Raw genomic sequence first — 14,980 nt, forward strand, 5'->3', positions numbered from 1 at the left:
TTGGTTATAAGCAGGACTCTTAGTGTGTGGTATAGAGCCCTAGTGTGGAGGGTATAGCAGCCTCTAGTGTGGTGGATGGTATAGCAGGACCTCTAGTGGTGGTGGAGTATAGCAGACTCTAGTGGTGGTGGGGTATGCAGGACCTCTAGTGGTGGAGGAAGCAGGACTCTAGTGTGGGATGGTATAGCAGGACCTCTAGTGGTTGAGAGGGTACAGCAGACCCTCTAGTGGTGGTGGAGTACAGCAGGACCTCTAGTGGTGGTGGAGGGTATAGCAGGACCTCTAGTGGTGGTGGAGGTACAGGCAGGACTCTCTAGTGGTGGGGAGGTATAGCAGGACCTCTAGTGGTGATGGAGGGTATAGCAGGACCTCTAGTGGTGGGTGAGGGTATAGCAGGACCTCTAGTGGTGGTGGTTGGTACAGCAGGTCCTCTGGTTAACCCTCCTGTTACATGAGAGAAGCATATTGACTGTGGAGTACGCTGGTCAATCATTGGTTGGCCTTTATCCACGGCATGGCGGTACCTGAGAGTGAAATGGTATCTGGTTAAGAATTCAAGAGAAAAATAACATTCACACACAAAGCAGTGACTCTGTCCATTAAAAATATACATACTGTATACTATACAGACCTGATTATTCCCCCCAGTGTTAATCCCTCACAAAACTGACCCGGTCCTTTCCCCCAGTGTTAATCCTCACTATACTGACCCGGTCTTCCCCCAGTGTAAACCCTCACTATACTGACCCGGTCCTTCCCCCAGTGTTAAACCCTCACTATACTGACCCGGTCCTTCCCCCCCAGTGTTAAACACTCACTATACTGACCCGGTCCTTCCCCCCAGTGTTAAACCTCACTATTACTGACCCGGTCCTTCCCCCAGTATTAATCCCTCACTATACTGACCCGGTCCTTCCCCCAGTGTTAAACCCTCACTATACTGACCCGGTCCTCCCCCAGTGTAAACCCTCACTATACTGACCCGGTCCTTCCCAGTATTAATCCCTCACTATACTGACCCGGTCCTTCCCCCAGTGTTAAACCCTCACTATACTGACCCGGTCCTTCCCCAGTGTTAATCCTCACTATACTGACCCGGTCCTTTCCCCCCAGTGTTAACCCTCACTATACTGACCGGTCCTCCTCCCAGTTTAAACCCTCACTATACGACCCGGTCCTTCCCCCAGTGTTAAACCCTCACTATACTGACCGTCATTACCCCGTGTTAAACCCTCACTATACTGACCCGGTCATTACCCCCAGTGTTAAACCCTCACTATACTGACCCGGTCTCTTCCCCAGTTAATGTTAAACCTCACTATACTGACCCGGTCCTTCCCCCCAGTTTTAAACCCTCACTATACTGACCCGGTCCTTCCCCCCAGTGTTAAACCTCACTATACTGACCGCCTTCCCCCAGTGTTAAACCCTCACTATCTGACCCGGTCTCCCCCAGTTTAAACCCTCACTATACTGACCCGGTCATTACCCCCAGTGTTAAACCCTCACTATACTGACCCGTCATTACCCCAGTGTTAAACCCTCACTATACTGACCCGGTCATTACCCCAGTGTTAAACCCTCACTATACTGACCCGGTCCTTCCCCCAGTGTTAAACCCTCACTATACTGACCCGGTCCTTCCCCCAGTGTTAAACCCTCACTATACTGACCCGGTCCTTCCCCCCAGTGTTAAACCCTCACTATACTGACCCGGTCCTTCCCCCAGTGTTAATCCCTCACTATACTGACCGGTCATTACCCCCAGTGTGTTAAACCCTCACTATACTGACCGGTCCTTCCCAGTATTAAACCCTCACTATACTGACCCGGCTTCCCCCAGTGTTAATCCCTCACTATACTGACCTGGTCATTACCCCCAGTGTTAAACCCTCACTATACTGGACCCGTCATTACCCCCAGTGTTAATCCCTCAAACTGACCCGGGCATTACCCCAGTGTTAAACTCACTACTGACGGTCTTCCCCAGTGTTAAACCCTCACTATACTGACCGGTCCTTCCCCCCAGTATTAACCCTCACTATACTGACCCGGTCCTTCCCCCCAGTGTTAATCCTCACTATACTGACCTGGTCATTACCCCCAGTGTTAAACCCTCACTATACTGACCCGGTCATTACCCCAGTGTTAATCCCTCACTATACTCCGGTCATTACCCCAGTGTTAATCCCTCACTATACTGACCCGGTCATTACCCCCAGTGTTAATCCTCACTATACTGAGTGCTCACCTGTCCTCTCCATACTGTAGCTGTCTCCAGTCTTTGTCTCTTGCTGTAGACCACCACCACTAGAGGTCCTGCTATACCCTCCACCACCACTAGAGGTCCTGCTATACCCTCCACCACCACTAGAGGTCCTGCTATACCCTCCACCACCACTAGAGGTCCATCTGGGGCCATGCGAGACCATGGAACCTCAATCACCACCTCCACACAAACCCAGGGGGTCCCAGACACAGACCGCCTTGTCCAGCCCTCCCTTCGCTGCAGCCTGGGGGTGGGGGAGGAGGACCTGGAGGTTTTCCAGCCTCTGCATGTAGAGATGGACTATAGTTCTATGGACCTCCACCATCACTACCCCAAAACTCACCATCTTCACATGGACCACCAGATCTCCAACGCTCACCTTGTCCCAACCTCAGCCCCTCACCCAGGGATGGAGCGAGAGCCGGGGAGGCGGGACCACAGTCTAGCCCAGCGGAGTGGCAGCACTCTGGACCAACTGTGGCGCAGGTTCAGTGAGAGGTGGAGCCTGGAGGAGGCCCGGCCCACCAATGAGAGAGAGGCGTCCCTTCTGGAGCGGCTGGAGCGTCTGTCCCGCCTCATCCACAGCACCTCCTCCTTCCTCCCAGAGCCAGAACCAAGGCAGCAGACTGACACCACAGAACAAGAGGGAGGAGGGAGAAGAGAACGGAAGAGTAGTAGGAAGGAGGAAGGGAGGAGAAGAGGAGGTGTGGAGGAAGGGAGGAGAAGAGGAGGTGTTGAGGAAGGGAGGAGAAGAGAAGGTGTGGAGGAAGGGAGGAGAGGAGGAGGTGTTGAGGAAGGGAGGAGAAGGAGAGAGGAGAGCAGCAGTGGACGGAGCGATCCCGATGCTAACCCTAACCAGGCTAAGCCTCGTGTTCCGCGCCAGGCCTGGGAGCAGCAGGATGAGGAGCCCGCAGAGGGGGAGGACTGCCCAGCCTCTTACAGCTCTAGCCCCTCCCACCGCCCGGCCCGCAGCCAATACCTGTGTCCAGCAGAGAGAGAGAGGTCTGGGAGCATCTCAGGGGCGACCAGCAGCTCCATGTCTACAATAGACACAGCCCGACTGGTGAGGGCCTTCGGAGCCCACAGGGTCAGAGGGCTGAATATAGGAGGTGAGTTCAGCAAGGGTTCAGTTGAACCAGATTTGAATGAACATTAGCTAACGTTTACAAACTATTCTCTTTTGTTCAACTCACCTAGGGACTATCTCCAGTCACAGGACCAGTCACAGCCTTAGTAAACTGTACAGCACCATCCTTCGGCAGAGCAAGGAGCAGAGGAGAGGAGGATCCAGAGAGACTCCTCATGTCCCCTCAGAGTCTACTGGCACTGATGACTCTGTAGTATGTCTACCGTTCTGTTGACTTGCCCTTCTGTCTCTCTCTTCTCTTTCCTCTCTCTTCTCTCTCCTCTGTCTCTCTCTCCTCTGTCTCTCTCTCCTCTCTCTCTCTCTCTCTCCTCTGTCTCTCCTCTGTCTCTCCTCTAGTTCTCTTCCTCTGATCTCAATCCTCTTCTCTCATCGGTCATTCTCTCTCTTCTCTCTTGCCTCGTGTCTCTCCTGCTGTTCTCTACCTCTCTCTCTCCTTGCTATCTCTCTCCTCCTCTCGTCTCGCTTCTCCTTCACTCTCTCTCTTATCCTGCTCAGACTTCTCTCGTATTTCTCTGCCTGCCCACTCTGCTCTCATCGTCCCTTTCTCTCCTCTCTCTCTCTCTCTCCTCGATCCTCTTCTGACGTTCTCTCGCGTCTCCTTCTCTGCGCTCTCTCATCCATCTCATTTGCTTCTTTCCTCTCTACTCATTTCTTCCTCTCCTCGTCTCCTCTCTCATTCCTCTTCTCGTCTTCTCTCCTCTTCTTCGATCTTCTCCTCCTCGTGTTTCCTCCTCTTCTCTCATCAGGTCTCTTCCTACTCCGTCTCACTCTTCTCTCCTCTCTCTCTGTCACTCATCCTCTCCTCTCTGCTCCGTCCTCCTCTCCTACTTCCTCTCCCTCACCTCTACTCTCTGTCCTCACTCGTCTCTCCCTCCTTCTCTGCTCTCCTCTATCCTCTCTCTTCGTCCTCTCCTCTCTCGCTCTCCCTCCGAATTCAATTTTCAATTCAATTCAAGGGGCTTTCATTGGCAATGGTGGAACATAGTAATTTACATTGCAAAATGTCAAGTGAAATAGATCAAATAAAACAAAATGAGAATGAACAGTAAACATTACACTCAGAAGTTCAAAAAGAATAAAGACATTTACAAATGTCATATTATGTCTAGATACAGTGTCTGTAATGATGTGACAAATAGCTTAAAGTACAAAAGGAGAAAATAAGGTAAACATAAATATAGGTTGTATTACAATGGTGTTTGTTCTATTTTCATTTGTGGCAACAGTCACAAATCTTGCTGATGGTGATGCACACTGATCGGTGTTTCCACCCAGTAATGATATGGGAGTTTTTATCAAAATTGGGTTTGTGTCAAATTCTTTGTGGATCTGTATAATCTGAGGGAAATATGTGTCTCTAATATGGTCATGGATATTGGGTCAGAGAGGGTTAGGGAAGTGCAGCTCAGTTTCCACCTCATTTTGTGGGCAGTGAGCACATAGCCTGTCTTCTCTTGAGAGCCAGGTCTGCCTTCAAAAGCAAGGCTATGCTCACTGAGTCTGTACATAGTCAAAGCTTTCCTTAAGTTTGGGTCAGTCACAGTGGTCAGGTATTCTGCCACTGTGTACTCTCTGTTTAGGGCCAAATAGCATTCTAGTTTGCTCTGTTTTTTTGTTGTTAGTTCTTTCCAATGTGTCAAGTAATTATCTTGGTTTTCTCATGATTTGGTTGTGTCTAATTGTGTTGCTGTCCTGGGGCTCTGTGGGGTCTGTTTGTGTACAGAGCCTCAGGACCAGCTTGCCTCTCTCTCCTCTCTCTCCTCTCTCCTTTCTCCTCTCGCTCTAATCTCCTCTCCTTCTCTCTCTCTCTACTCTTTCTGTTATAAAACTGTTTATTTTCTCAGGCTCTGTTCTCTACTGTATATTGAATGGTCTATAGTTTTGATATTGATCGGCTGTATTGTGGCTCCTCAGGTTCCAGCTGACTCTGCATCATCAACCAGCACCTACACCCTCCCCTCGCATCGTGGCCCCTCCCACTCCAAGAAGGCAGTCAGACATGTCAGCAAAGGCGTACAGGCAGGTCAGTAACCCAGTATGTTCTGAAAATAATATGTATGCTGAACAAAATAAGAAGCGCAACAATTTCAAATATTTTACTGAGTTACAGTGCATTCAGAAAGTGTTCTGACCCCTTGACACATTTTGTTTTACGTTACAGCCTTATTCTAAAATGGATTAAATTGTTTTTTTCCTCATCAACCTACACACAATACCCCATCATGACATCACAATACCCCATCATGACATCACAATACCCCATCATGACATCACAATACCCCACCATGACATCACAATACCCCACCATGACATCACAATACCCCACCATGACATCACAATACACCATAATGACAAAGCAAAAACTGGTTTTTAGAAATTTTCGCAAATGTATATAAAAAAATAAAAAAAACTTAAATCACATTTACATACGTATTCAGACCCTTTACTCAGTACTTTGTTAAAGCACCTTTGGCAGTGATTACAGCCTTGAGTCTACAGCTTGGCATTCAGGCCAAAGAGTTCAATCTTGGTTTCATCAGACCATAAAGGCCTGGTTGGTGGAGTGCTGCAGAGATGGTTGTCCTTCTGGAAAGTTCTCCCATCTCCACAGAGGAACTCTGGAGCTCTGTCAGAGTGACCATTGGGTTCACCTCCCTGACCAAGGCCCTTCTTCCCCAAATGCTCAGTTTGTCCGGGCGGCCAGCTCTAAGAGTCTTGGTGACTTCTTCCATTTAAGAATGATGGAGGCCACTGTGTTCTTGGGGACCTTCAATGCTGCAGAAATGTTTTGGTACCCTTCCCCAGATCTGTGCCTCGACACAATCCTGTCTCGGAGCTCTATGGACAATTCCTTTGACCTCATGGCTTGGTTTTTGCTCTGACATACACTGTCAACTGCATTTATCACATGTGGACAACTTGTTTGTGCTTTGTCATTAGCTTTGTCATTAGGGGGGGTTATTTAATAGATTTTTGAATAAGGCTGTAACTAAAGGGGGTCAATTTAAATATATTAATTAGGCCTTAATCTATGAATTTTACGTGACTGGGAATACAGACATACATCTGTTGGTCACAGATACACCTCTTATTAAGGATCTGACCCTTTTTTCAAATTTCACCTAAAATGACATACCCAAATCTAACTGCCTGTAGCTCAGGACCTGAAGCAAGGATATGCATATTATTGGTACCATTTAAAAGGAAACACTTTGAAGTATGTGGAAATGTGAAAAGAATGTAGGAGAATATAACACAATAGATCTGGTAAAGATAATACAAACACAAAAACATGCATTTTCTATTTTATAAGAGGCCATAATATAATATGGCAGTTTAGGCACAATTTAGATTTTGTCCACTAGATGGCAGCAGTGTGTGTGTAAAGTTTCAGATTGATCCAGTGAAGCTTTGCAATACTGGACAACATGTTGTATCAAGTCTGCCCAAATGTGCCGAATTGGTCAATTGATACATTTTCAAGTATAGAGAACTATAGAGAACATACATAAATGCTATGGTAATAAAAAATTAAAGTTTACACACTCCCAGAAATGTCATACATGATGGATCATTAGCTTTTACACATCAAGATGGCCGGGAGGGGTGGGTATGGAGCCAGAGACAGCAGTGGGGTCAAACTGTAGAACATAAAACTAGATTTTATCAAACAAAACCATGCTACATTTTTATCTCTGGGACCCTCAGGATGACACATCAGAGCCAGATTACTGAATGTAAGTACATTATTTACCTTCAGAGGTGAATGTATCAAACCAGTTGACGTGATACGTTTTTTGTTGTTGTGCACTCTCCTCAAACAATAGCATGGTATTTTTTTACTGTAATAGCTACTGTAAATTGGACAGTGCAGTTACAGTAACATGAATTTAAGCTTTCGGCCCGTATAAGACATGTCTATGTCCCGGAAAGTTTGCTGTTACTTACAACTGTCATGCTAATCACATTAGCGCACGTTAGCTCAACTGTCCCTTTGAGGTAAAAAAAAAAAAAAAGGTAGGGCCGTAGATCAGAAAACCAGTCAGTATCTGATGTGACCATCATTTGCCTCATGCAGAGTGACACATATCCTTTGCATAGAGTTCATCAGGCTGTTGATTGTGGCCTGTGGAATGTTGTCCCACTCCTCTTCAATGGCTGTGCGAAGTTGCTGGATATTGGCGGGAACTGGAACACGCTGTCATACACATTGATCCAGAGCATCCCAAACATGCTCAATGGGTGAAATGTCTGGTGATTATGCAGGCCATGGAAGAACTGGGACATTTTCAGCTTCCAGGAATTGTGTACAGATCCTTGCGACATGGGGCCGTGCATTATCATGCTGAAATATGAGGTGATGGCGGCGGATGAATGGCACGACAATGGGCCTCAGGATCTCGTCACGGTATCTCTGTGCGTTCAAATTGCCATCGATAAAATGTAATTGTGTTTGTTGTCCGTAGCTTATGCCTGCCCCATACCATAACCCCACCATGGGGCACTCTGTTCACAACGTTGACATCAGCAAACAGCCTGCTCTTTACGACGCCCTACACGCTGTCTGCCATCAGCCCAGTTGAAATCGGGACTCATTGTGAACAGCACAGTTCTCCAGCGTGCCAGTGGCCATCGAAGGTGAGCATTTGCTCACTGAAATCAGTTACGACGCTGAACTGCAGTCAGGGTCAAGACCCTGGTGAGGATGACGAACACGCAGATTAGCTTCCCTGAGACGGTTTCTGACAGTTTGTGCAGAAATTTTTCAGTTGTGAAAACCCAACATTTTCATCAGCTGTACGGATGGCTGGTCTCAGATGATCCTGCAGGTGAAGAAGCCGGATGTGGAGGTCCTGGGTTGGCGTGGTTATACATGGTCTGGGGTTGTGAGGCCGGTTGGACGTACTGCCAAATTCTCTAAAACATCATTGGAGGTGGCTTATCATAGAGAAATTAACATTCAAGTCTCTGGCAACAGCTCTGGTGGACATTCCTGCAGTCAGCATGCCAATTGAACGCTCCCTCAACTTGAGACATCTGTTGCATTGTGTTGTGTGACAAAACTGCACATTTTAGAGTGGCCTTTTATTGTCCCCAGCACAAGGTGCACCTGTGTAATTATCATGCAGTTTTATCAGCTTTTTGATTTGCCACACCTGTCTGGTGGATGGATTATTTTGACAAAGGAGAAATGCTCACTAACAGGGATGTAAACAAATTTGTGCAGAAAATTTGAGAGAAATAAGCTTTTTGTACGTATGGAACATTTCTGGGTTCTTTTATTTCAGCTCATGAAACATGTTTTACAACACTTTTACATGTTGTGTTTTATATTTTTTGTTAAGTGTATAAACATTGAGATGTGGCGGGAGTGGCTCTAATGTGGACACTCAACCATCTCTCACTCTCCTCTCCGCAGGGGACCTGGAGATTGTGAGTAACGGAACGCGTCGCCACACCCGTGACGTTGGCACAACGTTCCCCTCGCCAGGCTCAGCCAGGGGTGCCAGGGTGCTCCCCTCACACTCTGGTAGCAAGAGGGGTAGAGCGGGGGACAGGAGCCCTCCTCCTAAAACCCAGAGGAAGAGGAAGATGAGCCAACCCTCTGCCAAGCCCTACTACCCTCAAGGTTTGGAGAAGTGACGTTTTACATTTAAACTCTGGAGCGATACAAATCAGGAACACAATACTAATACAATATTATTCAAAGACAGAAATGAGCAATGTGCAGCAGGGTTGGACTAGCCTCACTATTTGAAGCAGTCTTATAAGCAGAGTCCCCCCCCTCCATTTTGTCCTCAGAATAGCCTCAATTCGTCAGGGACATGGACTCCACAAGGTGTCGAAAGCGTTTCCACAGGGATGCTGGCCCATGTTGACTCCAATGCTCCCCACAGTTGTGTCAAGTTGGCAGGATGTCCTTTGGGTGATTGAACATTCTTGATACACACAGGAAACTGTTGAGTGTTAAAAACCCAGCAGCGTTGCAGTTCTTGACACAAACCGGTACGCCTTTCACCTACTACCACATCCCATTCAAAGACACTTCAATCTTTTGTCTTGTCCATTCACCCTCTGAATGGCACACAGACACAATCCATGTCTCAATTGTATCAAGGTTTAAAAATCCTTCTTTAACCTGACTCCTCCCCTTCATCTACACTGATTTGAAGTGGCTTTAACAGGTGACATCAATAAGGGATCATAGCTTTCATCTGTATTCACCTGGTCAGTCCATGTCATAGAAAGAGCAGGTGTTCATAATGTTTTGTAGACTCAGTGTAAATCTCCATGTATCGCTGTCTGATAAGAAGTGAGTACCATGCAGTCCTACCAACCTTATTGTTAGTGTCCGCCCTGAGATTGGAAGGTTATGAGTTCAATCCCTGGACGAGTCATACCAAAGACGGTAAAAATTGTGACCTGATGCGTCTCTGCTTGGCACTCGGCATTAAGGAGATAGTTTAGGGCACTCTGCATTAAGGAGATAGTTTAGGGCACTCGGCATTAAGGAGATAGTTTAGGGCACTCGGCATTAAGGAGATAGTTTAGGGCACTCAGCATTAAGGAGATAGTTTAGGGCACTCGGCATTAAGGAGATAGTTTAGGGCACTCGGCATTAAGGAGATAGTTTAGGGCACTCGGCATTAAGGAGATGTTTTAGGGCACTCGGCATTAAGGAGATAGTTTTAGGGCACTCGGCATTAAGGAGATAGTTTAGGGACTCCGGCATTAAGGAGAATAGTTTAGGGACTCGGCATTAAGGAGATAGTTTTAGGGCACTCGGCATTAAGGAGATAGTTTAGGGCACTGGCATTAAGGAGATAGTTTTGGGCACTCGGCATTAAGGAGATAGTTTAGGGCACTCGGCATTAAGGAGATAGTTTAGGGCACTCGGCATTAAGGAGATAGTTTAGGGCACTGGCATTAAGGAGAATGTTAGGGCACTCGCATTAAGGAGATAGTTTAGGGCACTCGGCATTAAGGAGATAGTTTAGGCACTCGCATTAAGGGATAGTTTAGGGCACTCGCATTAAGGAGATAGTTTAGGGCACTCGGCATTAAGGAGATGTTTAGGGCATTCGGCATTAAGGAGATAGTTTAGGCACTCGCGCATTAAGGAGATAGTTTAGGGCACTCGGCATTAAGAAGATAGTTTAGGGCACTCGCATAAGGAGATAGTTTAGGGCACTCGGCATTAAGGAGATAGTTTAGGGCACTCGGCATTAAGGAGATAGTTTAGGGCACTCGGCATTAAGGAGATAGTTTAGGGCACTCGGCATTAAGGAGATAGTTTAGGGCACTCGGCATTAAGGAGATAGTTTAGAGGCACTCGGGCATTAAGGAGATAGTTTAGGGCCACTGCATTAAGGAGATAGTTTAGGGCACTCGGCATTAAGGAGATAGTTTAGGGCACTCCGGCATTAAGAGATAGTTTAGGCACTCGGCATTAAGGAGATAGTTTAGGGCATCGGCATTAAGGAGATAGTTAGGCACTCGGCATTAAGGAGATAGTTTAGGGCACTCGGCATTAAGGAGATAGTTTAGGACTCGGCATTAAGGAGTAGTTTAGGGCACTCGGCATTAAGGAGATAGTTTGGCACTCGGCATTAGGAGATAGTTTAGGGCACTCGGCATTAAGGAGATAGTTTAGGGCACTCTGCATTAAGGAGATAGTTTAGGCACTCGCATTAAGGAGATAGTTTAGGGCACTCGGCATTAAGGAGATAGTTTAGGCACTCGGCATTAAGGAGATAGTTTAGGGCACTCGGCATTAAGGAGAATGTTTAGGCACTCGGCATTAAGGAGATAGTTATGGGCACTCGGCATTAAGGAGATAGTTTAGGGCACTCGGCATTAAGGAGATAGTTTAGGCACTCGGCATTAAGGAGATAGTTTAGGGTGTTTCTTTTTACATCAAGCTGCCTCATGCTACAAAAACAGCTTTTGCTCCTATGAGCCATTTCTGGCTACCTACTTTAACGGACCATCTGTTTCCTACTTCCAGTGTGTCGTCATGTCTGTTTCTTTACTTCCAGGTGTGTCGCTCATGTTGTTTCCTACTTCCAGGTGTGTCGTCATGTCTGTTTCCTACTTCCAGGTGTGTCGTCATGTCTGTTTCCTACTTCCGGTGTGTCGTCATGTCTGTTTCCTACTTCCAGGTGTGTCGTCATGTCTGTGTCCTACTTCCAGGTGTGTCGTCATGTCTTGTCTACTTCCAGGTGTGTCGTCATGTCTGTTTCCTACTTCCAGGTGTGTCGTCATGTCTGTTTCCTACTTCCAGGTGTGTCGTCATGTCTGTTTCCTACTTCCAGGTGTGTCGTCATGTCTGTTTCCTACTTCCAGGTGTGTCGTCATGTCTGTTCCTACTTCCAGGTGTGTGTCATGTTCTGTTTCCTCCTTCCAGGTGTGTCGTCATGTCTGTTTCCTACTTCCAGGTGTGTCGTCATGTCTGTTTCCTACTTCCAGGTCTGTCGTCATGTCTGTTTCCTACTTCCAGGTGTATCATGGCACATCCCTGCTGAGGACCTGAGAGCTGAGGGCAGGAAGGAGAACAAACCAGAGCAGCAGCCTCCCCAGGGCCCGGTCTGGTTTGAACCCTACAGCAGAACCACCCGGCCCTGGAGAGAACCGCTCAGACAGAGACAAATACAGGACAGGTCTGTCTAATCTTAATCTACTATTTGTTTAAAAATATATTTAAAAAAATTCTCACTTGATTATTCTATTGTAGAGTTTAAGAACTTTGAACTGTTTTTTGTTGTTATAAGAACTGTGCTTTGATTTGTCAGGGAGAGACTGACAGACAGACTACAGACCAATCAGCTGGAGGCTGACCGGGACAGACCCAGTGAGAGGCAGCACATCAAGCACAGCATCATCACCCCTCCTGGGCCTCCTGGGCCTGAACCCACTGGCAACGCCCCCGCCGCTCTGGTCCGCATCTCTCTCCAGGTCTGGTTCACTACTCTGTGTTCCGCTGTGTCTGTTACCTACGCTGTGTGTCTGTTACCTACGCTGTGTCTGTTGCCCCCCACTGTGTCTGTTGCCCCCGCTGTGTGTCTGTTGCCCCCGCTGTGTGTCTGTTGCCCGCGCTGTGTGTCTGTTGCCCCCGCTGTGTGTCTGTTGCCCCCGCTGTGTGTCTGTTGCCCCCGCTGTGTGTCTGTTGCCCCCGCCAGCAGAGAGGGATGGGGTTTACGAGAAGGGAAACAGAAGAGGGGAGGGTTACGAGAGGGAAACAGCGGAGAGGGGAGGGTTACGAGAGGGAAACAGAAGAGGGGAGGGTTACGAGAGGGAAACAGGGAGAAGGGGAGGGGTTACGAGAGGGAACAGAAGAGGGGAGGGTTACGGAGAGGGAAACAGAAGAGGGAGGGGTTACGAGAGGGAAACAGCGGAGGGGAGGGGTTACGAGAGGAAACAGAAGAGGGGAGGGGTTACGGGAGGGAAACGAAAGGGGAGGGGTTACGAAGAGGAAACAGAAAGAGGGAGGGGTACGAGAGGGAAACAGAAGAGGGGAGGGGTTACGAGAGGGAAACAGAAGAGGGAGGGGTTACGAGAGGGAAACAGAAGAGGGGGAGGGGTTACGGAGGGAAAACAGAAGAGGGAGGGGTTACGAGAGGAAACAAGAAGAGGGGAGGGGTTACGGAGGAAACAGAAGAGGGGAGGGGTTACGAGAGGGAAACAGAAGAGGGGAGGGGTTACGAGAGGGAAACAGAAGAGGGAGGGGTTACCGAGAGGGAAACAGAAGAGGGGAGGGGTTACGAGAGGGAAACAGAAGAGGGGAGGGGTTACGGAGGAAACAGAAGAGGGGAGGGTTACGAAGGGAAACAGAAGAGGGGAGGGGTTACGGGAGGGAAACAGAAGAGGGAGGGGTTACGAGAGGGAAACAGAAGAGGGGAGGGGTTACGGGGGAAAACAGAAGGGGGGAGGGGTTACGAGAGGGAACAGGAGAGGGAGGGGTTACGAAGAGGGAAACAGAAGAGGGGAGGGGTTACGGAGGGAACAGAAGGAGGGAGGGTTACGAGAGGGAAACCAGAAGAGGGGAGGGGTTACGAGAGGGACAGAAGAGGGGAAGGGGTTAACGAGAGGGAAACAGAAGAGGGGAGGGGTTACGGAGAAGGGACAGAAGAGGGGAGGGGTTACGGAGGGAAACAGAAAGAGAGGGTGTTACGAGAGGAAAACAGAAGAGGGGGAGGGGTTACGAGAGGGAACAGAGAGGGAGGGTTACGGGAGGAAAACAGAAGAGGGGAGGGGTTACGGGGGAAACAGAAGAGGGGAGGGGTTACGGGAGGGAAACAGAAGAGGGAGGGGTTACGAGAGGGAAACAAGTGGAGAGGGGGGAGGGGTTAACCGAGAGGGAAACAGAAGAGGGGAGGGTTACGGAGAGGGAAACAGCGGGGGGAGACGAAGGAGGGGAGGTTACGAGAGGGAAACGAGAGAAGAGGGGAGGGGTTACGAGAGGGAAACAGAAAGAGGAGGTACGAAGAGGAAACCAGAAGAGGGGAGGGGGTTACGAGAGAGGACAAGGGAGGAGGGAGGGGTTACGAGAGGGAAACAGAAGAGGGAGGGCGTACGAGAGGGGACAGAAGAGGGGAGGCGGTTACGGGAGGGAAAACAGAGAGGGGAGGGGTTACGGAGGGGAAACAGAAGAGGGGAGGGGTTACAGGGAGAAAAGAAGGGGAAACGGGGTTACGGGAGGGAAACAGAGAGGGAAGGGTTACGGGAGGGAAACAGAAGAGGGAGGGGTTACGGGAGGAAACAGAAGAAGGGGAGGGTTACGGGAGGGAAACAAGAAGAGGGGGAGGGGTTACGGGAGGAAACAGAGAGGGAGGGGTTACGAGGAGGGAAACAGAAGAGGGGAGGGGTTACGGGAGGGAAACAGAAGAGGGGAGGGTTACGGAGGGAAACAGAAGAGGGAGGGGTACCGGAGGAAACAGAATGAGGGGGGGTTACGGGAGGGAAACAGAAGAGGGGAGGGTGTTACGGGAGGGAAACAGAAGAGGGGAGGGTTTGGGTTACGGGAGGGAAAAACAGAAAGAGGGGAGGGGTTACGGGAGGGAAACAGAAGAGGGGAGGGGTTACGGGAGGGAAACAGAAGAGGGGAGGGGTTACGGAGGAAACAGAAGAGGGAGGTGGTACGGAGGGAAAAAAAAAACAGAAAAGGGGGAGGGGTTACGGGAGGGAAACAGAAGAGGGGGTGGTTCACGGGAGGGAAAAGAACAGAGGGGAGGGGTTACGGGAAGGGAAACAGAAGAGGGGAGGGGGTTACGGAGAGGGAAACAGAAGAGGGGAGGGGTTACGGAGGGAAAAGAAGAGGGGGGAAGGGGATTACGCGGAGAGGGGAAACAGAAGGAGGGGAGGGTTACGGGAGGGAAAACAGAAGAGGGGAGGGGTTACGAGGGAGGGGGAAAGAGAAAAGAAGGGGGAGGGTTACGGGAGGGAACGAACACAATGTGATACGTTATGGAAAATAACCTGCATTTATTCCACTTGATAATATATTAAAATGTGAGATTATCCTCATTCAAAATGAAAAGCACAAATGTTTTAATGTGTAAAAAAGC

General features: G+C 48.8%; 1 protein-coding gene across 1 annotated transcript in view; it reads left to right on the forward strand.

Annotated features, from left to right (window-relative positions):
- Window positions 1-14,980, forward strand: part of LOC112072549 (ALMS1 centrosome and basal body associated protein) — a 26,144-nt gene that overhangs the window by 8,388 nt on the left and 2,776 nt on the right. Inside the window, exons 6-11 of the mRNA XM_024139947.2 lie at window positions 2,317-3,378; window positions 3,467-3,609; window positions 5,331-5,439; window positions 8,836-9,045; window positions 11,917-12,076; window positions 12,209-12,371. Coding sequence (XP_023995715.2) covers window positions 2,317-3,378; window positions 3,467-3,609; window positions 5,331-5,439; window positions 8,836-9,045; window positions 11,917-12,076; window positions 12,209-12,371 — 1,847 coding nt within the window. The remainder of the gene's footprint in view (window positions 1-2,316; window positions 3,379-3,466; window positions 3,610-5,330; window positions 5,440-8,835; window positions 9,046-11,916; window positions 12,077-12,208; window positions 12,372-14,980) is intronic.

This window comes from Salvelinus sp. IW2-2015, unplaced genomic scaffold (assembly GCF_002910315.2).
Source record: "Salvelinus sp. IW2-2015 unplaced genomic scaffold, ASM291031v2 Un_scaffold1957, whole genome shotgun sequence".
NCBI classification, from domain to species: Eukaryota; Metazoa; Chordata; class Actinopteri; order Salmoniformes; family Salmonidae; genus Salvelinus; species Salvelinus sp. IW2-2015.